Source organism: Gymnogyps californianus, chromosome 4 (assembly GCF_018139145.2).
Source record: "Gymnogyps californianus isolate 813 chromosome 4, ASM1813914v2, whole genome shotgun sequence".
NCBI classification, from domain to species: Eukaryota; Metazoa; Chordata; class Aves; order Accipitriformes; family Cathartidae; genus Gymnogyps; species Gymnogyps californianus.
In genome coordinates this window covers 58,407,367-58,435,109 of record NC_059474.1, presented here as the reverse complement: position 1 = coordinate 58,435,109, position 27,743 = coordinate 58,407,367, and the positions used below count along the sequence as shown (strand labels likewise).

Below are 27,743 nucleotides of genomic sequence, written 5' to 3'. Positions count from 1 at the left end.
AATGTACTTTTCCAGTGGTGATTCTTATGAAGCTACCTTTCAAAGTTTAGTGATTCTGTGGCAACTCACCAATCTATCTTTTAGTATCCATGTGTACGACACTTGTAACACTTTCATACAGAATGTTTTTTTCCATCCTTTGGAGTTGTTGTGGGCAACATTCTATTTATGAATTATGTTGGAACTTGCTAGTTCCATTTAGAAAAAAATAGAGCTTGAAATTATGTGTATTTGCCAAAACTGCTAAAGGTAACTAAAATAACTTTTCTGAAAATTTCTTTAGAAGAAATAATTCCTGGGGTAAACATCAGTTAGATTCTCAAAATGTGCCGTGGTTGCATTGGCAAACAGATAGTCAGGCTGCTACAGTTGTTTCCAACAGGTGGGTATGCTTGTGATAGAGTCCTCTATTTAGCAGTCCAAAAATCTTTTCAAGATGAGATAGATATTTTTCTCCTAAACATGTTATTCTTAGGAGGTGGATTTGCATGTTGAGAGCAATAAATTATTGAAAAGCACTCTAATGGCTCACTTTCCATTTGTAAAAAATCAAACGGCTGGAGAAGAAATTGTATTACAAGTATTTCTGAGAAAGGGCTTTCCTCATTAAAGAAAATTTGTTTGTATTCTAATGACAAAAACTATTATTAAGCTAAGTGATGTATGTAGTAAGTAGCAAAGTGGTAGAATACTTGTAGCTGGTGAGAAAGCAATTCAATAGCACAGTGACATTAGAAATTACTTTGCAAATCTTTATGTACAATATATTTACTTCAGTTGAAAACCATCTACTCTTGGAAGGAACTTCCTTTTCAACAGTTGTGATTTGGCAAAAACAGTCTTAGGGACGTTATGTCCTGGGATTGTGGCAAGTGTGAAAGTCCTCTGTATGTCCTCATCCCTAAGAAAACAAACTGTTAGTTCACATTCACTTTCTTTCTCAGCTTGTCTCTCCTACTAGGATCATAGCTAAGAAGAGCTGGTCCTTCTTTGGCTTTAGGGTAAGAACTGTTGCATATCTCTTCTTCATCTTTTGCTTACCTGACAGGAGCTGTAACTGCTCATCCTTCTCCCAGTTTTCTTCTCTAAGCACCTTCCTATCTTCCTGCCTGATAACCTTCTTCTGTTCCATTCCTAATCCCAGAGATCCCACCAGGTTTAGCTTATTTACAGGTTTGCCACAAGATTTTTTTTCCACATAATGTCACAGCCAGAAATATGGGAAAAGAAAGAAAAAAAAGTCATTTTCTTCAAATGTTGAACAAAGACTTTAATAGGAATAGAGGAAACACCTTTAAAGTTATCCTGTCTTTAGTTTTGCTTCACTAGAGATCCCTCTGTCTAGAGTTTCTCAGTCTTGCTCCTGATGTTTAAACAAACAATACACTTGTCCTTCCTTGTATCTACCAAAGACAGGGTGAAATTATATAGTACCTAAATTTAAAATGACCAAGTTAGATGGAAAATAGACATCTGCCATATAGATAAATATTTTTGAAGTTTTGAACACTGGAATTAGGACCAGATTTTTTAAGGGTTGTTAATTACCTAAAGACACAGAGAAGCACGCAGCAAAGTATTCAGGTTTCTAGGTGTATGTCTAGTTCCCAATCAAATTAACTAGCACTCCTGAAAATATCAGCAGTCACCTAGGGCTACCTACAGTCACTGTCTACCTATGAAGTACATGGATAGTCAACTGTCTTCAGAAATGTAGTACTTAGCTCTCTTGTAAAGTTAATTCTTTATGTTGTTAATGACAAAGAACAAAATGAAACAAATAAACCCCAAATCAGAAAATCACCAAACTGAAGGCCTGAATTGTTTTCTTATTCATTGAATGACCTCTAGTGGTCATCACAGCTTTTACAGCAGTTGAAATGCCAGCACTCGGAACATTCTGGAGGAGGTGTGCATTTTTGGCAAGTATGGAGCATGAGGATCAACTTTTTCAAAACTGTGCACTATGCACTTTTGCTCTACCCCTGTCACTATTAAAATCGTATTTTATTTCGCTTTACAAAGTGAGCGCCCTCTGAGCTCTGCAGGAGTTTTAAGCCAGAGTTCTAGTATCTGCACTGCCCCTTGCTGTCTCTCTTTGCTAGCCAGTACCTCCCTCAATCTACCTCTCTTGAACTTTGTCAGAGACAGCTTTCCATAGCCCAAAACAGTGTTGCTGTGTATCCTGTTACCTTGTATGCCATCTGTTCAGCTTCTCATAACATCATTTTATTACCTGGAACTGGCCACCAACCATCACCTCTCACTGCGAGCCAAAATAGACCACTTCATTCTGAACATTGACGGCACATGGAGTGAGTTTATCTGTCTAAAGAGCAAACTCAGCAGATGTAATACTTGCAACATAATTGGGAAGAGAGCTCTAATCCTCAGTATTGTGGGACATGAAAAGAAATCTGAGTTGAACGTTCAGCAGTATGTCAGAAAACAAATGGTATTCTCATCACCCAGGGTTTTTATTAGCATTTCTGCTGATCTTTCTGTGGCTTCTTTAAACAGCTGGACCAGATTGTTCTGCCGGACATACATATCAGTCCAAATATTAAAAGATTTATTAAAAGCTTTTGCTAAAGACAGAGAATGGATTCCCAGAAATATCTCCTCTATTCCCATCTTTCTCAAATATGGGAGTTATACAGGACTTTCTGCATTTGTGTATTTTGTATGTAGATGAACATATCTTGTCTGCAACCCAAGCTGCATTACAAGTGAAGTATCCACATGTTAATTTTGTTAATCTCAGGTAGCTTTTGGCGGTCATCTTTTCCACTACACAAACTTGGTGACAGAAGAAAAATAGCACCTCCAACAGGAGACCACCGAATAAGGAATTTATGGTTAAGAGCCATTAGAGATTGCTTCATGGTCCTACTTCCAGTGTCGAAAAATACTTGAGAAAAGCTTGAACAAAATGCTTAATTTGTTTAAAAGGCATTCTGAAGTTCTCACTTACCAGAATGGTGTCAAAAGAAGAATGATTTATGTGAGAAATAAAGTTTGGAAACAATCCTGACAGAACAGTGATGAGCCTTTTCTATGAGGCAGCATCATCTACATTGAAGATGATATCTTTCTCAAAAAAAAACCAAAACAAAACTGCAGGCAGCCTGCATGAATACCTGAGTTACACTGCTGTGGGTATTTTTCAAGAAAAAAAAATTGAATAGATGCATCTTTACATGACCATGACATGTCATCAGAATTTGGTCAGAATGCTTACCAGAGGAGCAAGTCCAGTATTAAAGGAATTTCTACCCTAATTTCTCATTTTATTGAAAGTGGCCACAGTAGGTGGATTCTACAGAATGCTTCATTAATACTGTTTTTCTTCCTAGAAATAAGAGAACATGCATCTTAAAGATAATATTTATAGATAAGGCATTTCTGGGTTTGTGTATCAGTCATATACAAGTAGATGGTCAGTCTTTAACAACAGAATACTTTGTCTCTAGTCTGTAGTCACGTCTAATTCAGACATTCCTTTTATGTTATAATTGATGCCTGGAAGCTACTCAAAATAATCTTGTCTACTTTTGAACATCCTAAAACTTGATTTAGCTCTGTTGTTTCAATTGACATCTTGGGACAGATTGCCTTGTGAAACACTATACTAAAAAGTAAATATCAGACATCATAATTTTTTAATATTATGATTAAATAAATAATTTTTCTTTAAAAAGCTGATTTTTCCCCTGCAAATTTGTACATTTCTTTGGAATATAACCTAGGCTGAAATCTTCTCATCTTTTTCCTAGTGCGGTCAGTAGCTCACATTGTACTGAAGGTTGAAACTGTATGGTACCATGTATCTCACTGTTTGATAACGTTAAATAATGCACATTGGGACTCTTACTATATGTTTGGGATTGATTGATATTAGATAGTATAACTGGCTATGCAGAAACTAACTCAGTAGAGAATTATTTTCTATGGCATTATCCCTATGTAGAATTGAAAGGATTTCCCTGAGTTGGTTTGGTCAGCACGTCCATATGTAGAATTTGCTCTGGGCTGTCAGTCATTCTTCAGTGGTATTATGTGGGTGCAGGCTGCTTTGTCTAAAACTTAATCTGTGCTCAAAGCCTGTTTTTCCCAACCTTCAAATGAGAATCCAACACAGTTTCTTTAACTAGTCCCCATGTTGCCTATGAAGATTCTAGTAATTCCTTTTTAACAAGAACCTCCATTTTTATGTAATTTCCCTTTTTGAAATTAAGCACAACAGTAGTGGATGTTTTGTTTTTGTTGCTCCTGCAAGAACGTTAAATCCAAATTTATTATGGTTCTTTTACAGAGTAGCTCTTTGACAGGAGTATTCAGCATCACAATCAACTCAAGAATATAAATCCTCGTGGTTATTCCAGAGGTAGAGTGGGTCTTCTTTTTGGGGACTCAGACTAGCCAAAGGTTTAGCTCATAATATCATTTCTGCCATCATTCTCTTACCAGACTTTAACATTTAGTAAGGGCACACGCATACAGCACCTCCGCTCCATAGAGAAGGGTTGCAAGAGCACCTGCTGTCGTGAGAACAGTTTTTGAACTCCGGTTGGAAGCAGATTCAGAAATAACAGCAATTCATCAGAGATTGTTTATTGATTTGAATTTCACTAAGGGCTCCCACAGAAATTTGCTTTTGAAGTTTAGAAAACACCTGGCTTGGATATCAAAATCAATCCATCATGAAAGATTTCAGGGAAGTAGAATTGGAACTTACCCCTTAATAGCCATGCAGAACTTACACATAACCTTACAAAGAATTCATAGGCTGTTCATTTTCCCCAGATCTTTGTATAAATTAACATATATTTGCATCCTATATTTAAAGAATGCGCTTCTCATCTCCCTCTAATAGTTTGAGGAGGTTAAGATGTTAAAGAGGCAAAATGCATGGGCAGCTCTGGATGGACTTACATGTCAAACTTCTGTACACCAAAAATATATTTACATTTTCACTGAAACAGTGTTGACAAGAACTGATGAAATATGACCTATGCTTGTGACATTAGCCTCTGTAAAATACGTAAATGTTGGTTATTGCCTGATACACCTCATCTACGCACATAGCTTTACTATATAGTTAATATTTTACTATACTATATAAGCATACATATGTATTATTTTAGAATGTTAGTGTAATCATAAAAGGTGATCTGTTTTAGGAATTGCTGTTCAGAAATTTTTTTTTATTACCTCTAAGATTATGTCATCTTTCTGACCACCAGTGTCTATATTTGCAGTCACACTTCAGATTTCACTAGTATAGGCCTATCCATCAGGTTTTTTGCAGTATTTTGTGGAAGGAATCATGCAGCTCCCTGCCTTCAGTCTGTTTGGGCAGTATTGTGCATACATCTTGATTAATACAACTGCATTTTCTTCTCTTGTGATTTTCCAAACTGTAAATACCGTTGCCTAAAACTTCACCTGTGCTCAAAGCCTCGTTTTCTCAATCTTCAAATGAGAATCCAACACAGTTTCTTTAGAAACTAGGTGGCAAAAAAAAATCCCATGATAGGATGGAACTCCTTGCTGGCAAACAGCTGACCAAGGCAAAACTCCTATGCGGACCACTTAAAAAAATCCAATGTGTCTTGCTCCCAGTCAATGTGTGAGTCTTACAGGGGAGCCAAATGTACCTGTAAGAAGTCACTTGCATAGTTAAGTGGGATGCCTGTGGTTTTTGATGTAACTTACAAGTCTTGCAAACTACCGTCTTCCCACTATTGTCTCTCAGACTGCAGAATGAACAGTACCAACCTATATCAATACAGTTAGAATAAAGTAACACTAGAATTTTAAAAAGCATGTGATCACAAATAACATTTATAATGACTCTTAAGCCACATAAAACAATGTTGTGCAAAGGGCAGTTAACCAAGCGTGCCCTAGACATAACCAAATAGTCAACAGGGTGAAGCCCTTAACTCACTGTTCCACGGCAGTATGCTGGTTCTCTCTCCGTGTTTGGGAGACCATTGTGAGAGAGATTTTGCTAATTAAAATCCAGGCCCTGCCTCTGTCACTGTTTGTCATGGTCAGAATGTCCATATACAGCCATGGAGCATCTGTTAAAGAGTTACTTGCAGGGCAGCATGCTGTACAACCTTGTCATTCTGACCTTCAAATTGCCTGAGAGCATTTCCAATTATTTTTCCAGATTTCAGAGGGGTCATCTACCTTGCATAAGGATTTTAAGCTTTTAATCTGAATTTCAAAATATGGTTTAAAACCAACACCTTAGTATCTTTGGAAGGATGTCTTTCTAATATAGCAGGAGTAAACATTCATCCACAAAGAGGGCCTTTTTATTTTGTGTTTAAACTGTCAGAGAACAATCAATCTGCTAATATTTTTACAGTAAATGCAACTCATGTTAGTACAGCACCATTTCCACCTTAAGATTAGCACTTAAGTGCTAAAGCAATTCCTTTCTTGAACTAATATAAATGGACTAATATTTATACAGCAAATGTAACTCCTGTTAGTGTGGCATCATGTGTATCTTAAGATTAGCACCTGAGTGCTAAAGCAGTTCCTTTCTGGAAGTAAGAATCCAAGAACTTCTGGTTCTAAATTCACAATAAGAGACATTTCCTAGAACGCAGCACAGGATTAACTTTGTTTGTTGGGGAAATCCTTGTAAGGTGGGAGATTTAACTGAAACAATCCTTGCCCTCCAAGCCACTCATGACTACATCACCACCGGTGCCCACTCTGCTGCTTGTCAGAGTTTCATCACCTCCAAGCGAAAGCCTTGCAGCAAAGCCCTGTCTTTCTTCAAAGGCCGGGGAAGGAGTGCTCTGCTTTGGCTATGTCTTTAACTTGCCCCTCTCAGAGAAAAATGAGACAGCCACTTCGGCCCCCCCCCCCCCAACTTTTCCCGAGGGACATAACAGCCTCTCCTCCACCTCTGCGTAGTAACTGGAGAAGGTGGCGAGCTTCTGGGTTACTGGTGCCAGCTGAGGGACCCTGGCAGTAGGAGCAGGCAAACGGCCTCTTACTACTGCAGTCTCCTTCATTTCCAAACGAGTAGGACTGACTGCGCAATCCAAAGCATCACACGCAAGAGAGAGTACCTCCATAACGCCGCCCAAGTGCAACGTTACAGTGCAGAGCGGGCGGGAACGCCGCGACCGGCGCCGACAGGGACAAGCCCCGCTGCCCACCAGGGGCAGCAGCGGGCGGGCAGCGGCGGAAGTGGCTGCCTCCCGCGGCCACCGCCCACCCTGGCGCGCGTCACGGCGCGGCGCACGCGCGTGGCTGGGCTCCTATCTCCCCCCCCTTCTCCCCCCGCCACCTCCCTCCCTCCGGGCCGCGGCTCCTCCCTGCACCACCTTTGGCCGAGCCGCGGGCGGGGACGCGCATACGGCACAGCTCCCCGGCGGCAGCGGCTTCATCCGCCTCAAGCATCAGCGGGGAAGGCGCGTTCTCCTCCTCCCTTCCTCCTCTCTTTGCCCCCGCCGCCATGGAGCTGCCCGAGAGCCAGTGCAAGAAAGTCAAGCTGAGCAACAGGGTGCCGAGCTGGGTGAGCCGGCGGGGAGCGGTGCGCCCGTGGGCAGATGGGCGTGCGGGGGAGCGGGGCGGGCGGAGCGGAGCGAGGCGGGGGGGTCGAGGAGAGGAGAGGAGAGGGAAGGAGCTCCGTGGTGATGTGGCAGTGGGCGGCAGCGGGAGCCGGTACGGGGAGCTCCCTGCCCCGAGGCGGGGAGGGATGCGGGGCGGCAGTTGCTGCGGGCGGCAGTTGCTGCGGGCGGAGCGCCGCGAGCCGAGGCCGTTAGCGGAACGGCCGCGCGGGCTCCCTGAGGGGAGCGTCGCCATGGAGCCTGGCGGGGGCGGCCCTGGGGGGGCGGCTGCGCCCTGTACCGGTGTTCTGGTTTTCCGTTGCTGCCCTCGGGAAGGCGGGGGCTGCCTGTGGAGAAGGGCAGGAAGACCCTCCGGAGAGGACCGGGGGGTCTGGGGTTTTCATCCCTGCCTCTTCCGTCGTGAGCCCTCAGCTTTCAGCGTTTTGGAAGAAGGAAGACTTAAGAATGCGATGTACAATGTGGCCATTCATAAACCTGGGTTGGCCAAAGACTGAGGTTCTTTGTATGGTGGGTGTGATGTGGAAAACTGTCGAGACGGGGCTTAAAAAAATCTAACCAAAGCCTTCATTCTTGTTCATAAAGATGGGGGAAGATCAGTTTACAGCGACGACCAAAATGCAGCTATTTAGAAGATACATTGCAGGCCTTTGAGAACATTTGATACTTCTGATGATGCAAGACAAGTGAAAAAAAAAAAAAGCATGATTTCTTTCAAACAATGCTGAGCTGAAGCAGCTGAGATCCAGAAAACATTTGATATGAAAGTAACAGTGTAAAACAGTCTTTGAAGTCTTGCTGTGAGTAGTACAGGCCACAACTTTCCTATTAAAATGACAAATCTACTAAAAAAAAAAGAAGAGAGTCTCATGGTTGCCTGAAAAGCAGGGGAGTTGGTATTGTACTAAAAAGTGTTCAGTAGATGTTGTGCCTGTCCAAGCCTCTTCCACTGTGTATGAATTCAAATTTGTTTACATAAGAGAGTAATGGGTAAGTTACATTCTTTCAATTTCTATGAGGAAAAGGCAAAATCAGATGTTACAAAGATAGTGAAATAGATCATGTCTGGGTGGGGGTAACAAAGTGTATTCAAACGTTACTCTGTATCATTTAGTTTGTCAGCAGCAAAGTCAAGATGGATTTGTCCAAACCAGGGAAATCACATGTTAAAAAAAGGTTAACTGACATTAACTGTTTGCTGAGTTCAGTTGAGGTTAATAACCCCTTCTATGTTACGTGGCAGGCAGAGGAAGTCTTCCGCTTCTCCCTTTTTCTTCAGAAGACCTCAGCTGAAATGCTCTTTATAACCCAAGAAGCTTCACCAGGAAAAAAAAATGCTGCTGATTCACATGCTCCACAGACAAATGTTCTGGCACTTCCGACTCTGCGTCTGTTCAGCTGAGAGCAAAGTCAAAGTGACCTATTATACCCTGATGGAATTGGCAGCCCCTAGGAGAGTGGGCAGAGCCTTGTCTTCCAAACTTTCTCTGGGCATCCAGCACTATTCAAAATACACCTCTGTGGAAATCCCCTCGCCAAGCCCACCTCTGAGCACAGCAAAGTCCCAAGTCACAGAGCAGCACACAACATAGCCACAAATACTGCCATTACACTAGCTTGATAGGAAGACTTGTGGAACACTTTCTTTAGTGTAGCTCGAATTCCTAACACAGCTGAGGTATTGCATCATTTTGCAGGTAACTCCTAATGAGAACTTGCTCCAATTTTTGTTTCTGAGGGCATATTCAGCGGAGGCATTTCTGGCTTCGTTTTTGTCCATTCCCTCCGATGCTAGCCAATGACTCCACTCCAGCACTGGTGAATAAGCTGTCTCTGCTTTTGGTCATGCTGTTACTGCAGCAGGTGGCAGGTGAACATATAGTCCTCATAGTATGGTTATTACTGAGTTGCTTGTATCCACAGTAGTGTAGAAGATTCTGGCTGCTTTCTGCTGCTGTGATTTTTGAAACTGTCCCAGCATTAGAACATCTGGCAAAGATGAGCTAGTCTAAGTGGCAGGAGAGCATGCATTTGGCAGATTGGGTGGTGCTACATGCAAAGGTGTTTAGATGCCTTATTGTATCAGTATCACTGTGGCAAACTGCGTTCTGGAGGGCAGTTGTGAGGATAAAAGTAAGAATTTTTGTTGTAAGTGCGAGAAAATGTAATGCTGTATGCTATGGCAGAATATGGATTGGTGAATTGTTAGGTTTTTAATAACTGTAAAACGTCTTATTGTTCAGATATCATTTCTGGGCTTGCCCTTCTTTCCCAAGCACAGTTGTCCAAATCAAAGCATAGATTTTCAAACCAAAATTTGAGAAAGTAGCTATGGGAGGGCATTCCTGGCAGCTCTTTTGGTGAACAGGTCCTGAAACCTCATCTAAATGTGTGAATAAACAGACTCTTAGGTGAAGTGCCCTTGTTTTAGCATCTGTGGTAGTCAAATTTTTATGTTGGAACTATGTCTGTTCTCCTTGCTTGTGTTTGTATGTAGACAAAGAAAACAGGCAATATTCAGTCTGCTTGAGTTGCTGTTTGGCTATTGAGGAGAGCAGTTTGGAGGGAAAAAGAAACCTATCATTTGGTTGAGTTATCAGTGCTGAAGAATAAATGTCATAAAAATGTGTTATTATCAAGGTATCCCTGGCTTATAAGAGGCACATGGTGAGCAAGTTAGCAAATGGCCTAGGAAATATCTGAGGTGATTGGGAAATGGGAAAGACATTAAAGATAAGACTACATTTCAGAGCTGATGCTGGATGTGTTGCTATTGTAGCTTATGGGAGTTGTTAGCGTGGGGAATCAACACTGTCATCTTAGAGCAGAAGAATACGGAATTAGTCACAGCTTCTTGAGTATATATGGTCTGTATAGAAACCATGCCTGTTCTTTACACAGTTCTTTCCTGATGCTTCCAACCTCAAAGCTGTCTCAAGTTGGTGCTGTAGCTTGGGGAGTCTCTGCTTGCCATTGAATGCTTTACTTCCTACCCCAGAGGTCTTGCTTTGTGAAAAGTTAAAATTTGATGTAAAGTGACTGTAGAAGCACAATGTTTCATTGTTTCTCTGAAGTAATGAAGAATAAATTCAGTTTCTGCCAGTGTAGTGATCTGTCTGTTAACTATGAAACAATTCAGCAATAATCTTTTCTTTCTGCTGTCTTTTGATCTTGGCGTTGCAACTTGGGTTTGCTCTTCTTCGTCTGGATGTCTGATCTGAGTTCTTACATCAAAGGTGTTTGGCACTGATAGATTTGGCTTTGGCAAAAAAAAATATAGTTGCAACTGGGCAAAACATTAAGAATAAGATAAGAAAAAAAATATAGGTCAAGTCTATCTTGGCAAATCTTTACATAGAGAAATTGACAGAAGTAGTATTTCCTTTTGGTCCCCATCTTCTTTCTTTCTTCTGTTCCCATAGTTCTTAGATGTCCGTATGCATTTCCCCAGTCAACTACCTGCAAAGCTAAAAGCTTACCTTTATGCCAAAAAAAGTAAGCTGCGGAGTTATCCTTCTTTGTTCTCTTATCATTACAGCTCTTCAGTGCACATCTGTGAAAGGCTTGTTACTTTAATACTCCAATTTTTTTATCTTCAGTACAAAGATATTAGCCTATTATGGCACTTCAGATTTCATGTGAGGAACGAACTAGCATAGTGGAGGAGAAGAAAGGAAGGATATGTCAGCCTTCTCAGCTGACATTCCTGTTATAATGAAGCACTGAAGCATTATTTCTATTTAACATGGTGAGCAGGAGGGAAAATATTAAAATGCAGTGTTTGTATAAGTAGTGCAGAAGCACTTAATGTGTAACACGGGGTGGAAGAAATATTTTTGTGAGCAAGTCAGAGAGGAAATTTCCAATGGTTGTAAAAAAAGCACATAAATAGACCTTTGAGATTAATGCCTTTCTTTTCATTAGCCCCCTTACAAAAATCTAGGGTGTCCTTTCAGTAGCGACTATTATAGTAAATGTAATTAGGCTAAGAAGTTTAAAATAGCTTTTTTAAAGAGTACTTGCTCATCACATTGAGTTTTTCTGTTACTCATTTTCTTATGTTTCATTGCTTTTAACATTGATAATATGGATCTCCAAGGTGAGCGATGCTTTGATATAGTGTAAAAGGAAATGACTGTTCTTTATTTCTGCTGTCATTTTGGATGGCCATTTAATTTCATCAACTGATACCTACCAAATTTTATGTACAGGAATTTGAAGACTGGCTAAATAATTTGAGAGCACAACCAATGTGAGCCACTGATTTCTGCTCCTGAGTATTTTTCTGTGCCACATCAATAGTTTTAGTAAGTGTACATATCAGGGATAGTAATTAAAAACTTACGTTGTTGAGGATCCAACGTTCAGCTTTTGTTGCTCAGTGGTGGTAGTGAATCATCCAGTAGCAAAGTGGGCATGATTAGGAAACATTACTAGGTTTTTTTGCAGCAAGAGAGAATGACTTGCTAAATTATTAACTCTTTAGAGCATCTCTATGAAAAGCTGTTTTCTATTGGAAGATAAGGAGGATTTTGCTACTGCTTTGCCCAGGAGTAGTACTGAGCTGTCTTGTTTGTGTGCATGCGTACATAAACAAAAGGTGCGGCTGCTGGGGACAGGTGTGTTTTTTGAATGCATGCAGACTGTTTGGGCACTTTAACCTTTAGTCTTAGATGCCTGCTTCTGAAGTATAGATGGATTATTGTCCCACTGCTGAGCTTGCTGGCTGCTCTGTTGCACTTACATGCCTTGTACTCTAGCAATCGTTCTAGAGTGGCCTATTCGTTGCTGTGATTTGTCATCTCTGCAAATTTGTTGCTTGATACTTTTTTGGTTTTTCTTTTTTAAAGTTGTGTCGTCTTCATCATTTTAAGAATCCTTCTTGCCTGCTTTCTCAGGGTTTCATGTGTTTTGTAAGCCTAGTGCAATACCCTGATCAGTTTCATTGCTGCTTTGCTAGTTCTGGAAAACAAAGAAAACTGATGTAACTTACTGAATAGGGACTGGAAGAAGTCTCCTTGGATGAGACATTTGACCTCCCAAGTATTTCAGTCTGATAATAGACTCATTGCCAGGAGTCAAAAGCAAAGCATGTGTGTTTTTATGTTTTAATTTAAAAGAGCTTACTGAGACAGTGGTATGGGAGCTGTGCTTTGAGACTGTCTTCTGTTTATCCAGTGCCTGGTACAATACAGTACAACTGGAATTAATAAGAAAGAATGTTGCTATTAATGTATTAGTTTGAATTGCTGTGTACGTTCATTATACACAGTATATCTTTCTTTTAATTGAAGGCTAAGTACTTTAATTGGTTTTGTTGTTTTTAATTCCACAATTTATGCATTTGCTTGCTGAGATCTCCAGTTTTATGTAGTGCATAATTGTTTTCTATTATAAGAAGAAAGACTTTTTGATTTTTTAACTCTTTGACTTCTGGTTTTAGTTAGCTGTATTGCACTGACTTCGTGTGCAAAACAGCTTTGTTTTAGGAGATAAATTATTTGAAGATAACACGATCAGCAAGTATAACTTCATTTGGTATGGTTATAACCTCTTTGCAGGTGGTGGTTTCTTATGGCTTGGTATTCAGTCTTCATCTGTTTTTAGATGCTGGACTCTCACCACTGAATTAGAGAGTTGTATTTAAAAATTTCAACTTCTGTTCCTATCTCGAGTTTCTGTTTGTATTAACTATGAGCCCAGCTGTGTATAGAAGTGGGGACATGCAATCACACAAATTCTTCCAATCATAACTTCCAATTAAGTTGTAGATAAACTTTTGAAGGGGTTTTCTACAGAAGAATGATGTAGCAACAGTTCTTGAAGCCACAAGTAGATACCATTTTCCTGTTAACCCTACTTTGTGGTGTCTCTCTCTAAAACTATGAACGGCTCTCTGCTAGTACTCTGTAGATGAATATCCTCCCTTCTTTCTTTTTTATTAAATGTCATAAGTGCTTTCCTTTCCAGCTAGTATCGATACAGTGATGAAAGAGAAGATAGTGCAGATATCTTGCAATATGTTTGTAGGCAAGAGAAGTCAAAGCAGCATTACATATACCACTAATCCCTCCCACTTTTTTTTTTTTTTAAGCCTTCTCTTGTGTTTGATTGTTCATGCTCGCTGTGGTTATCGAAGGTCCTGATCTTTTATGAACAGTTCATATAACTAGATACTATCAAAGCTTAAGGGAATGCTGAGGCTGATCTTCCTGTGGGTTCCCTCGCCTTAGATTGTGAAATGTGTTTGACAGCAGTGTCATCTTACTTAAGATACTTGTACAGCAGCTTATTATGATGAGTAAATAGTTTTAAGAAAGTCTGTAACCAGTTTTGTTAATATATATATTAAAATTATATATAAAATCTATATAATTAAAATTATATCACAAAAATCCCATCTTTTTAAGTAAATTCTTTAATAAGTCACTTAGAAATAGTACTTGCTTTAAACGCTCAGAATATGTGATAACTGTCTCAATTCTGGAGACTGAAGATATCATAGGTAAAGGCAGAGTGGTTTGGAGGTGTGTGTGCTGAACTGAAAGTTGGACCAGACGTGTAGTTTGCAATGAAAAGGCCTCTTAAGAGTTAAAAATGAGCCAATGTTTGGCTGTTTTATGGCAGAAACCTTTAGCTCAGAGAGAGAATCCATTTGATCTTCTTAGATTTAAATGACTTGAATAGAAGTCAAGTCTAGCAGCTCTAGCAGTTCATCTCTATTTTTGTCGCTGATTTTTCTTAAACAAGTTGTATTGGAAAGTAGTAGCTGACTAACCTGGCAATATCAAGTTTCACAGGAGCACAAGGGATGTGGTTTGCTATGGGTGGCTTTTCTAATTTCCTTTGTGTCCTTTGATCTGTGCTGCAGCTGATGGATTGGGCATTGTTTTTCCTTCCATTGGTGTGTCTCCAAGTCTTTCTTTGTGCCTGTGAATAAGTTTTAGCATGCTTTGCCAGTTCACCCTTTCAGAAGTTAAAGACCTAATCAACTTCTTCTTTTACAGGGAATGCAGAGGGCAACCAATGTTACCTACCAAGCTCATCATGTCAGTAGGAATAAGAGAGGCCAAGTGGTAGGAACAAGAAGTGGTTTTCGTGGATGCACAGTCTGGTTAACAGGTACAGTCACGGATTTCTGAGGATCCTTTTGTTTTAGTTACTCTTCTGAAAAGCTACTTAGCTGTAGCTCCTTTTTTTTTTTTTTTTCATGCAAAGTTGAATGTTTGTGGAATCTAAGACCTTGATGTAATTTTATTACTATTTTTAGGTAGACTAGCAAGAAATTGCTCTGGGTCAGATAGTAACTTGAGAATGTATTTTGTTCAGTGCTCTAGGACAATTGTTTATTTGGTACTGTACGCTGCTAAATTCCAGTTGAGTTTTGGAGTTTATGGGGGGTGTTTGTGTTTTAACCAATTCTGGCTCTTCTTACTGTCCATTTTACCTATTAACAAATGAAACCTAACTTTTTTTTTTAGAGTCTGTGTTTCTGAATCTTTTCTGTAAAGGTCTCTTCTCTTTGGAATGTTCTTGTCTCCTTGGGTTGAAATAACATTTCAACATAAACCTATGCCTTTGGACAGCAATTGCATGTTGAGACAATGCATACTGGGAGTTATTTGTTAAATCAGCACCATGGTTTTTTCACTGAATTGTTTTGATTATAAAAAGAGGGGGTAAGTAAATTCTGGAAGACAGCTTTGTTTTGTAACTGTGAGGGATTTTTTTGTTCTGTCTTTCAAAGTTCCTGGAAGCTTTAACATATTTCCTTTGGAGTTTTTTTCAGTTAAAACTGAAAATAAAAAATAAATATAACAAAATGTGTTAATTAGTTTGTAAACCATTTAGAGCACTGTTGTATTGCAATACAAAAGATCTTCACAGAGTATTAGAGAAACTTACCACACTAAGTAAAATTTGTTTCCACTAGTGTTAACGAATGTCTGTGAAAGGTAAAGCAGTAGTTGATAACAAATTGCTGAAAGCCATTCCAAACAGATTTGATACAGTAGCTTGCTGTCATGTATTTCTTTGCTAAAAGAATGGAGCCCTTTCTCTCCCTATTTCTGTTACGTAGCTCCAGCCTGTCTCTCAATGCTCGAATGATCTGGTAGGCTGCCTTTCTGTTTCTCCTGGTAATTCATTAATATCCTTTTGAAAAAGGTCATGATAAAAATGTTTTCTCAGTTATTTACATGGCAACATTTTCCAGTCACCATTCTTTTTAAACAAATATGATCTTAATGCCCAATTTCCATTTTTTCAGGAGGAAGAAGGGTGGTGGTAGAATACAGAAGAGTAGGAAGGCTGTAAGTTATTAAGAAGAGTGTGTTGGGGAAGCTAGGTTATTGAAGATGTTTGAGCACTAATGTTAGGGAGTGAAATGGGCTGTAGGTATTGAAGTAAGCAACACTACCCATTCTAGAACTGTGCAAACATGAGTCTTCAAAACTCTGCTAGGTTTTAGAATAAAAGCTAAAATGGTGGTATACTCCCTTCAAGATTCTCTCACCTCATCAGCATTCATGGGTTAGGAGTGTACAGAAAGTTATTTCAGAGATCACTTTTCATTTTTAAGCCCAGATTTTTTTGAGAGCTAAATTCTAATGAATGTTTTGTGCTGTTGAGTCAGAGGGTCCTAGTAAAAAAACCCCTGAGGAATGTATCAAAAATATGGAAAAGCATTACTTTCACGTGTAAAATAATATGCAATTTTGAGAGGGTAAGTTATTTTAAAGACTTGTCAGCTCAAAAGCTGTTTTTAAAATTTGTTATTATATAACCCTAACTTTTGCATTTCATTACACATTGGAGACCAAGTGATGTGTGAAAACCTAGAGCATTTGAGTGAATAGCAAGCTAGATGTGGGGAGAAAAATTGCAAGTCAAAGACTGCATCAATGAGAAGTAAATGATGAAGTTGCTGAAATCTTAATTTGGACTGCCATGCTTATTTTCTAGGATGGGAGTGTACTTAATTGCTGCCAAAAGAAGACTGTTCTGTTTCCAGCCTTGCTTTCCTTCTCTTGCCTTGCACAAGCTGTAGTGCTTGCCCAGCCCAGCCTTCAGCTGATTCAACTTGCTAAATCATCAGTGAACTTAACACAGCCTCCCCCCACATGCAAAAAAGGGAAAAAAAGAAAAAAAGAGGTAAAAAAAAAGATTAGCAAACTGAGTTGGCTAACGGCACCAGAGGTGGTAGAATAATAGAGGTAGGATGGTGTGAGTGGAGAGCAGGGAGGGCAAGAGAACAGGACCTCCCCTTTTGGAAGCTGGTTCTGGCCTAAGTCAAAACATTCAGCTTCATCATGTATAGCTGTTGCTCTTTTCGAAGTAGACAGGTAAGCATTGACACAAGAAACTTGAGTTGTCCAAGAAGATGTAGATAGTTTTTATAGATGATGATAGGTCATTATTCACAACTCTGCAATTTTTTGAGAGTTTTGAGTATGAGCCAAACCATACTGAAATCTGTGAGATGGATGCAGGAGCTTTTCTTGAGAGAGAGGTGTTGGCTTAAGTTCTTATGTAGGATTTGCCCTGGGATATACAGTCTTACGTTTTCAGTAGACTGCTCTGCATCTTCTGGATATTACATTGAGTGAAGGAGGAACCAATGCAATGACACTTCTTCTTTAAATTACCCTGAACTATTGCAGGTGTCAAGGTTTCCTTTGCACTTTGTGTTTTCTTAGAACATGCTTGTTAGCATGATTGTCATCATTTGCTGTAAAGGTCTTAGAAGTAATACCAAACTGCTGTTTTGTGTGATTTTTTTTTTTTTTTTTTTTTTTGCTTCTTTCTCTGAAAGCTAGAATAAATCTTAACCACCACTAATAAAGATCAAAACATTTTTCTTCACCCACTAGTGCTATTATTTTTCTTTTAGGCTACCATTACTCTTATTTTTTTTCTTATTCAAAGGATTAATGTCATCTTATGAAGATTTGAGTTTGTGTCCCATTTAGGAATTGATTGCTCTGTATAAGCTGAAGCATGTGCTCCAGATAAACTCCTGAAATCTAGTCTGGAAAATTATTTAAATACACTTCCAACTTAAAGTGAACAGTAGACTTTTTAGTGCCAGCAAGACTTCTCAATTGTTTAAAGGTTTGTTGCCAAAGATTCTGAACTGGACCAAAGTTTAATGTTAAAATTGTCTTTGCTTGTTGCTAACACACTCCGGTTAGTGGAGCATGACTGCTGTGTGTGAGTCTTGAGTGAATTTTGTTGTGTCTGTGGTGTCTAATATAGTTCTGTTATCCTGCAGGGAGTAAGAACAGAGCGTGGTTTGGTCTGATCCCATTTCTTTTGTTGACTGAAATTCACTTCAGTGTGAGATCTTCCTCTTCGGATGTAAATATAACATCTTAATTCTGTGTTGGATTTCTGAATTTAGTTTGCTCAGGTGGTAACAACTGCATGCAACAGCACTGGGGAACGTGCACCACCTCTGTAAGTGGCAGCAGCACTCAAGGCCAAACTCTTTTATCTGCTTCTAATTGCACACTTAACTTTGTGCCTTACTCTCCCTATACCTATTGTCTGGGTGAAAGGCACTTGGCTTATACTGCAGGTAAGCATTTCCGAAAGGCATTGCTGCTGATGCCTGTCACTTTGGGTTTTTCATACTAGCAGTGGTACATGTACTACAATTTGCCCTAACTTGTTTCTATGCTTATAATATATATTTATATTATTATTGAATATTCTAGGTCTGTCTGGTGCTGGAAAGACTACAGTGAGCATGGCTCTGGAGGAATACTTAGTATGCCATGGCATTCCATGCTACACATTGGACGGTGACAATATTCGCCAAGGCCTTAATAAGAATCTGGGTTTCACACCAGAAGATAGAGAAGAAAATGTCCGTCGTATTGCTGAGGTTGCTAAACTGTTTGCAGATGCTGGTTTGGTGTGCATTACCAGTTTTATCTCTCCCTATACTCAGGTAAATGTGAAAACCCTCTAGATAAAGTCTAGGGAAAATACAAAATGCAAAATGTCACTCAGAATTTTAGTTATAGGAATCCCTCGCTGAACTTAGCCAGGATCAAATGCTTGCTTGGTTTTTTTGACATTTGTGCTTTCTAGAGATGATTACTCAAATTGCAGAAACATTAATCTTAAGTATAAAAAAGTTTACATTAGTCCTATAACTGGAACTGTCCTTCAGTCTATTAGGCAGAATTATTAATCTAATATTAGGAACAAACCCAAATGATACTCCAAGAAAGAGTGTGAAAATTATATCTTGTTTGATCCATGTAGATTCCAGTACTTTATAAATATGAAGACTAGGTATACACTTAACCTGAAGACTCAGTTAAATTGGTTTTAAAACCAACTTTTCCTTCAGTGAATGAATGGCATGAGCTGTATTTTATCAACTGGCGTAAGGGAAAAATGTGTAATTGCCCGTAGTTCTTTTTACTTTATTTCATGCCGTGTATATAACATAACATTAGATAATACTGAAAATTAACCTAAATCCATGTTCACATTGTTTTGTGAAGACTTTTTTCGTCTGTGTATGAGAACATGGATGGGAGAGACAAAAAGGATGTGTGAACACCAAGTATCTTGAAGAATGACCCAGGGGCTGTAGCTCACATGTTTCACAGCATGAGAAGGTGTTATTTCTTCAGTAACAGTGGTACAAACAGTTCTTCTGACAATAATTTGGGGAACTCAAGATCCTGCAGTAGGAAGTCTTTAGGTATGAGGAAGAATAACCATATTTAGTAAGAGAAGGTTATAGTGGATTTTTTGAAAGTTTTTTGTTCTCTAAATGAAATTCACCAATTGCTTCAATGCTTGGCAAGCCATACAAATAAAATAATATTTGGAGTATACAAGTCTTGTCAGATTAACAAATGTAGAGAAACCTGGTGCTCTGGAGAGAAGGGTGGTCATATCAGGAGCAGCAGGTAATACCTCCTCTGACTTTAGTGAGCTAGGCAGATGTAACTGTTGGGGGTGTAAGTCCTAAGATAGGGGCAGGTATAGAAAATTCTGCACTCTATGCCTGGGTTTGTTTTTTTGTTTTGTTTGTGTTTTTTTTTTTTTTATAAATCTGGCTAATGTAAAATATCTCAGATCTTCATGTGAGCTTTTAGCATGTGATGAACTGTAGCCAAACTGATGTAGCTTGCAGGGCATCAGTTGATCAAATCATGTTTGTTTTTGTTTTTTTAACTTTGAAAACTTGTTTACATTTTACTATCAGCTGCTTTAAAATGACCTTCGAAAGCAGAAAGACAATAACAACATGTAGGTGCAATCTTTTAGGGTTTTTTTTTTCTGTTTTCTTTCAGGATCGTAATAATGCCAGACGAATTCATGAAGGGGCAAGTTTGCCTTTTTTTGAAGTATTTGTGGATGCTCCACTGCATGTCTGTGAGCAGAGAGATGTTAAAGGACTCTATAAGAAAGCCAGGGCTGGAGAAATAAAAGGTGAACCTAGATGTAGTCACATCCTTTCTACCTAAGTGAAACATTGGTGTAATCTGCCTCCACATAAGTGGATGTGCTCAAGTCTGTGCGTGAACCACCCTTAAAAGCAGCATGGACTGGGGACAGGACCGAGCAGAAAATTGGAATCAACTTCTAGCTCATGCAACTGACTAGTTAAATGCGTAGGACAGTAAAAGGGCAAAAGTGGCTATCCTCACATTGAAAAACCTTGAGCAGATTACATGGTTTCTATTGCAAGCACTTTTGATTGAGGATTAATCTCCTTTGTGTGTCCATTGACTAGTTAAAAAAGAGCTTGATTCTCTGAAAGTCTATAAAGAATTGCGTTAATAAGAGTTACTAACTTCCAAAAAGTAAAGCGTGATCACTCTTTCTGTAAAGACCGTTAAGAACACTTCTGAAGAGACTTTTATTTTGAAATTAGGGTTCTATGCCAGTGCCCATGAAAATGATTTCCTATCCCCAGCCTCAGATCAAGATTTAAGTACAGCCTGCAATAAAAAAAAGCTTAAATATGTGATCGCTCATTACAAGTATTGTTTCAAGTGCTTCTTTCCTCTGTGTTACATTCTAGTTTGCAGAGGTTGACGATAGCACTTTTTGCCTGTTTTAAGAAACAAAGCAGTTTTTAAAGTAATCACTTTCAGGGCCTGAGTTTGCAGATGCTGTAATGATGAACTCGCCATTAATCAAAAGTGATATAAAATTCAAGAAATCTAAGAAATTCCACATGAATGGTTGCTTGATACTTCTACTGCTACCAAATATATCATGTGAAGACCAGGAATAAATAAGGCTGAACTAAGGTTTGCTCAGAATCAAAGCAAGATGGCTTGAGATGGCACGATATAAAGATATAGTTCTGTACAGAATCCTTATTTGTGCTGTAGAATTCTCTTAATATTTTGTTAATTTTACAAGCCCTATAATGGCATTGTATTACTTTAGAAGTGGTAGTGAGGTATACAGTGCCTGAGTAAGCTACAAGTGGGTCTAGCATTGGCTGTATCTTATGACCTATCTGATATATGAAGGACGAAAATTAAATGAACTTGCCTATTCACAAGTAATGTCAGCAACTGTTATCTTCTTTTTCTCTGGCAATGGTAATGGGACACTTTCTTTGCCTCCTATTCCCAGTAACCAGATACTTACAAAGTATACAGGTTTTGGAACAGATACTGGCCTTTCTTTATCACGTGGGGTACTGCAGCAATTGATCTTTTTCTTAGATGGGGAATTAAGCTACTGATTTTGAGAGTGTTTAAGTCTGAAGTGAAAAACTTGAGTTTTAATGTTTGCATTTGCAATAGTAGAGGATGCAGATGTTCAGTTTCTGTAGCCCAGCTGATATTTTGCTGCAGATCTGACTTGTAGTGCTTATATGCTTTGCCTTTGGGCTTGATTTTTCCTTCTTGTTTATGGATGGTTAAAATGGAATAATCTTTTGGAAAAAGTCACTTAAGATTTTTGTCTTATGTTCTATAGGTTTTACTGGGATTGACTCTGAGTATGAAAAACCAGAAGCCCCAGAGCTTGTGCTGAAAACTGATTCCTGTGATGTGAATGATTGTGTACAACAAGTTGTGGAACTTCTTCAAGAGCGGGTGAGCGGAAATGCAGATATATTTTAGTAACTTTTTCCAAAGCATTTGTGCCTGCAATCTGAATGTATGTGCTGGGAAGAGCAAAGACAGTTTTTAAGAGTTAAAGGCATATACATCTTTACATTCTAGCTTTTAAACTTGTCCTATTGTGTTTTTCCTTTTTACACCTAAACATTGCAACAACATTGATCTCTAAGTGAAATAAGATTTGGACAAGTGGAAACTTAATTTATATTATCGTAACTTGATAACGGGAAGGGAGAGAAGGCTGTCTCAGTTGTTACAGAACCAATGATGAATGCCGATTTTAAAATTGGTTGCTATAATCTGAAATTTTTTACTTAGTCTGTATAGCATACAAATTAATATATACTGCAGATGTGAAGAGACAGGGATGCACTTACACTGTAATTTGAGCTGGCTTAAATAGGGGCTGCTGTGGTTGTGCCTGGTTTCCCTTGTTTCCACTGTTTTTCTTGCACTAGTAAAAGTGGTCCTGCAACTGTGTAATGACCAGTTCAGGAAGCTGATCTTCTTGACATGGCTGAGTTGAGTTAATGGTTCATAGCTTCTGAAAAGGTAGGTCTCTTTCCTTGTTCATGCCTGCAATCTACACCATCCCTTTTGAAGCCTTCCGGCTTCCTCCTGTTGTCTGATAAGTGGATTCAGCTCATTACCCAAACTAAAAAAACCAAAAAAACCCAAACACCCCCTCCCCCCCCCCCAAACCACAAAGAAACAAACAAACAAAAAAACCCCAAACCCAAAACTCACTAAAAGTGAAGGCAGCTGTGAGATGGCTTTATCCTCTTGAAACCATACCCTCAGAATTTGCTAATCTTCGTGTAGAAGAAATGTGTCTCCTTACATTCTTATCAATAGTCATTGGGTAGTGGGATGACATTTCAGACAATTATTTTAACTTAGATACTCTAGCAGACAATTATTCATGTTTTTTTGTGAGGTGGATGTTCTGGAAATTTAGGGTGTTGGCAGTAGCTTGAGTAAAGCTCCACCAAGTGTTGAAGATGGTAGAAGCAAAAGACCTCATCATGTAGGCAGCATGGAGTTAATTTTAACCCTCTGTGCCAGTACAGCTCTGCAGAGATTGTCTCTTGTATCTAAATTTTCAAGAAAACTCTCTTAATAGATCACTGCTTGCTCAAGGTTGCTCAGGAGATAAGACAGGGCAGAAAACTGCAGCAGAATTCTAGATTTTTACCCTAATGCTCATCTGAATATTTTTTGGAAGAAAAAAGGAGAGAGCTGTGTAGGAGTCCTACTTATAGGAGGTGGCAGTTGCTGACTGTGGGAGGCCCTGCACCTCCTGCTCAGAAAAACAATTCAGTATGTTTCATAATTGTAGAAACCAATGTCACGTGTGCCAAGATAGTGATCCCCAAAGTCTTGCATTAGTACACTTGGTACACAGTGCTGAATGCTGGCTTCTGGCCCAGTCAGCTTTGCTCTGTCCTTTGCTTAAGGCACATTTTAGCACTTTTTTATCTTTCTAGACAACAGTATCATGAATGCCAAGATATCTTAGTGGTTGCTTACTTTAATGAGAGACAATGAAACCAATGCATGGCTGAACAGGCGTGTCTTGTTCTCAGGCCATATTAATACAGTGATATCTTGAGAATATAATTTCTGTAGGTTTCCTTTAGTTGGAACAAGCTGTGTCTGTGTTCTTTAATAATCCATGGTGATTAGTAAAGAAAAAGACCATAGGCCAGAAGCATTAAAAATAATTTGGGATGTTTGTTTTGTTTCAATAGCTGTGAAAAACTTTGGGAAGAAGTCCTCTCAAAGTATTGGTAATGCTTGAATTTCAAGGACTGTTTTTATACTAGTTCAGACAATAATGGCAGTAGAGAGGAGAGAGCTGGAACTGTATAAAAGTGTATTGAGTTAGAGATAGATATACACATATATATATTTATTAAACAAGAATTTGTAACATTGTTCTTTTATAGGTAGTGGAATTATTTGGTTCTTAGAATTTTTCATAATATTTGAAAAGAACTCTGAAACAAATTTATCAGGTCTTTTCCAAAAACATGTTCAATCCTTTATGGAAGAAAAAGGGAGGTAACTACACAGAAACAGGAGTCATAAGCAGCTGTTGAATCTGGAAAGTTCTTGTGTGGTATAACTTGGTTTTGGGGGTCACCTGGTTTGGTTTCTTTGCATGTAAATGCAACAGATACTTCAAAGTTCTTTTTAGGGACCTAGAATGCAAGGTACTGATGAGTATCTCCTAAAACTACCATGTCTGAGTCATATCAAGTTCTTTTTTTTTTTTTTTTTTTTCCCCCAACAGCTTTCAGTACTATACAAATCAGTGCTTGCACACTTTTTTTTTCCAGTCAGAAAGGCTTGTGTGGCTTTTAAGCTTGATAAATTTGGCTTTCAATCTGCTGATATTTTCCAATGAAGGTAGACAAGCCTAGTGCAGGTGTTTGGCTGTAAAGATTTCATTGTTTTCGTTCTTGTTTTTCCTGTCAACAAATATAGCTGATCTAGCCCCTTGCACAAAGTTCATATCTTCTTACTATCAAATAAGTTCAATATTTAGCCTGGAAAATATTTTCTGAAGAAGTCATAGCTCAGGAATGCCACATTTATTGTTAAGGAAGTGCAAAAGTGTACAAGGAAAGATTTGCATTTCCAGTAGGTAACTTTATTAACTACCTTTGTATGAGAGTCCCATTCTTAGGAACATCAGTGGCTCTGTGAATACCACCCCCCAAACTGGAATCTCTATGCGCTTCTACTACTATTTGGGTCAGTCCACTGTGAGTGTATGAACTTTCTGTCCCTTCTGCTATCTCCCACACATCCCCCAACAGTTACAGCCAAGTTCTTATCTAAGCTTAGCATTATACTTATATTTGGGAAGGTGGTCCTCATGGTATCTTATAGTACTGATTTCCTAGCTATAGTCACACAATTCCCTGCAGTTGTATTCAAATTCTGTATTTTGGAGTGGTGAGAATTTGGAGCAGAGTAGAAGTTAGGGGTTGTTCTTTGTTGTTGTGGTTTATAAGGTCAGTCTCTTTTTTTAAGATGTGAAGCTTGAAGCTGGTGGTTCCTGGCAAATATGTAGAAATGGATTCTGCTGTTCTGTACATCTGGGTTGTTTCGTTTGTGGGTTGGTTGGTTTTGGGTTTTTTTTGCCTCAAATTATACTGCAGCTATCACTGTAACAACACAATGATTCTCTCCGGAGCAAAGTTCTCAATCTTGTCTAGTTCCTCATTCACTTATCAAACATTTGATAATAAAGAATACTCTGTGTGATCACCTTGGTCATCCACATGAATTACAGCAGGCTCCAAAACATCTTTCAGTATTTTTTTTTATTGAGAAACTTGCAAACATGGGAGCTTAGTATTTTTAATATCTGTGACATTCATGTAGAGCAGGCTTTACAGGTCTTTAGCCCACTTTTTCATTATTTGACTGTAAATTAGGCACTCAGTAGAGTGTATTTGACACAATTGATTATACCCAGCTGGTAACTGGGTACTGAATCATTTTACATGAAACTTTGTTTTCTGTCTCCTACTTTCAAAATCATTTCAGCAGAAAATTTGTATGAATACAACTGTTATTTGTTTGGATGCAATGTTCAAACCAAATACCTACAGCAAAAGGTGATTGGATGGGACTAACTGGGATTCATAAGACAAAGTGCAGACCACGGGGATTTTATAAATGGGTTATAATGCTGGAAGTAAGCATTTGTATGAAATATAGTACAATGACATTAACTTGCAGTATACCTACCTTTTAACTTTGATATATGCTGATACTGTGTGGAATAACTCACCTTTTTGATAACTAAACAAAGTATCTCTCTTCCTAAGACATGAAGAGGATACAAGAGAACTGAAATAAATTGTTCAGCATTATAAAAACATTTGTCAGCATTATGAAAACATGTGTCCATGCAGCAAAGAAGGCCAACTGCATACTGTACTGTAATAGCAAAAGCATAGCCAGCAGGTTGAGAGAAGCAATTCTGCTGTTTTATGTGGCACTTGTGAGACCTTATCTGGATACCATGTCCAGGTTTGTGCCCTTCTCCCTCACCCAGTAGAAGACAGACATTGAAGTACTAGAGTGAGTTGAGTGGAAGGCCACCAAGATGGTCAGGGCTGGAGCACGTTGCCGTACAGGGAGAGGCTGAGAGGAACTGGACTTGTTCAGCCTGGAGAAGGGAAGGCTGAAGGAGGTCTTGTTGTCGTTTCTAGCACCCCAATGGGAGGGTATAGAGAAGACTGATGAAGACTTTTCTCAGAGATGCACAAGGGTAGGATGAGGGGCAACAGAAGTGAGATGAAACATGGGAAATTCAAACTAGACATAGGGGAAAAAAACCTTTCACTATAAAGATGATCAAATATTAGAACAAGTTGCCCTGAGAGTTTGTGGATGCTCCATCCTTGGAGATATTCAAAACTTGATTGGCCAAGGTCCTGAGCAGCCTGCTGTACTGGGACCAGTTTTGAGCAGGAGGCTGGACTAGATGACCTCCAGAGGCCCCTCCGTGATTCTGCGATAAGGCTAATAGTTATTTTGTGTGAGAAGCTGGGGGAAAAAACCCCATGCTCTGTGTAAAGGATATGCAAGATTATACTATTAGTTTTATACTGTTACAGTGAAGATTTAAACACACAACAGTAAAGATGTAAGCCAGACTGAGCAGAAACCAGTATAAGCGTTTAAGCATAATTTAAAAAAAAACCCCTCAGTATTCAACTTCTGTAATTCCCACATCAATAAAACATTGATTTCTTCCCATGCTTAGGAAAGTAAGCAGAAGTTCCTGTATTTTAAGTTATGGATTTCCCGTTTTTGAGGTATGTGTGCTTTGGTTGTGGTTGTTTTCTGAAAATATACTACTGAATATTATAGAAATAGCTTTCAGTAGCTCAGATTGGTAAAAAAGCATGCATAATTTTTGAGTTATTATTAAAGAACAAGCTTGTTACATTGAGTTGTGTAATCATTAAATACTGTGATAGTGTTGGTTTTGTTACTTATTTCTTCTGCTTTCTTCTCTTGTTTTTAACTTCTGTATTCTGGGAAAAGGCACAGACAAGGTTTTGGTTCAGAGCCATTCTATATTAATTGCAGAGGCTCCGGTTAGGCAACAATCATCCAGTTAGATCTGCTGACTGATAGGTTTATTATGAGTATTTCCTAGATGTTTTTGGTCAAAGTGATTTAGGTTGATATAGTTGTACTATGTAAGCTAAACATGACTTATTGTGACCAAAACAAATGTGTAAATTGTGTCTTTACACATTTGAGAGAAACAGCAGTGAATGGCTAGGGTCAGAAATTCCTCTTGTTGGCAGAAGAGGAGGAGTGTTTCTATGGCTCAAGTGAATTTAAAACGTGATAGAACACAACTGACGGGCAGAGAAGAGGTCCTCAGTCCAGGAAATTGTACCTCTCTCTGTTAAGATCATGGCTGTCATTGCACTTCTCAGTTTTCCCCATACTTAAAGTACTGACAAACTTCCCTGCGAGCTGTAGGTACCAAAACTTCAGTGATTATTATAGTCAAGCAAATACTTCCGTTTGGTTTTTCCATATATAAATAATTCAGTAGCCTCACACCTCAATTAATATGAACTTATAAGACTAGTCATTCAGTAATGTAAATTGGATGTCACTTGTGAATGCCCATCTACCGGAAACTTGCCTGAAGGCCCTTCCTTACAGACTGTTGAGAATGTTAGACAGCATCAGCAAAGAACCTGCCACCGCAGTCTGAGGAGGCACATTCCCATAAAGCATCTAGTTTATTTTTTTATTATTTTGCCATTATTTATATGAATGCATTGAGAAATAATAAATGTTGAGGAATATTGTGTAACTTGTCCTTTGGTCGAATGAACCTTTGAGTAAAGTTACTACCTTCAAGTGGTCACTAGATGGCTTGCTAGCTTAGCATTTTCCTAAAATTCATACAGTTTAAAGACCTATGGATTCCTCTTGCTGCTGTTTTTTTTTTTTTTTTTTTTTTAAATCTAAGATG

At 38.9% G+C, this 27,743-nt stretch overlaps 1 protein-coding gene across 3 annotated transcripts in view; it reads left to right on the top strand.

The window, feature by feature from the left end:
- Window positions 1-7,388: 7,388 nt before the first annotated feature.
- Window positions 7,389-27,743, top strand: part of PAPSS1 (3'-phosphoadenosine 5'-phosphosulfate synthase 1) — a 48,597-nt gene continuing 28,242 nt past the window's right edge. For 2 of the 3 annotated variants that reach the window (XM_050895742.1, XM_050895743.1), the window contains exons 1-5: window positions 7,389-7,549; window positions 14,609-14,723; window positions 18,320-18,555; window positions 19,922-20,060; window positions 21,570-21,688. In XM_050895742.1, the coding sequence (XP_050751699.1) occupies window positions 7,490-7,549; window positions 14,609-14,723; window positions 18,320-18,555; window positions 19,922-20,060; window positions 21,570-21,688 (669 nt within the window). In that variant the 5' untranslated portion in view covers window positions 7,389-7,489. Of the gene's footprint in view, window positions 7,550-14,608; window positions 14,724-16,394; window positions 16,755-17,874; window positions 17,961-18,319; window positions 18,556-19,921; window positions 20,061-21,569; window positions 21,689-27,743 lie in introns of those variants that run through there. The other variant, XM_050895744.1, reaches the window with a different exon arrangement.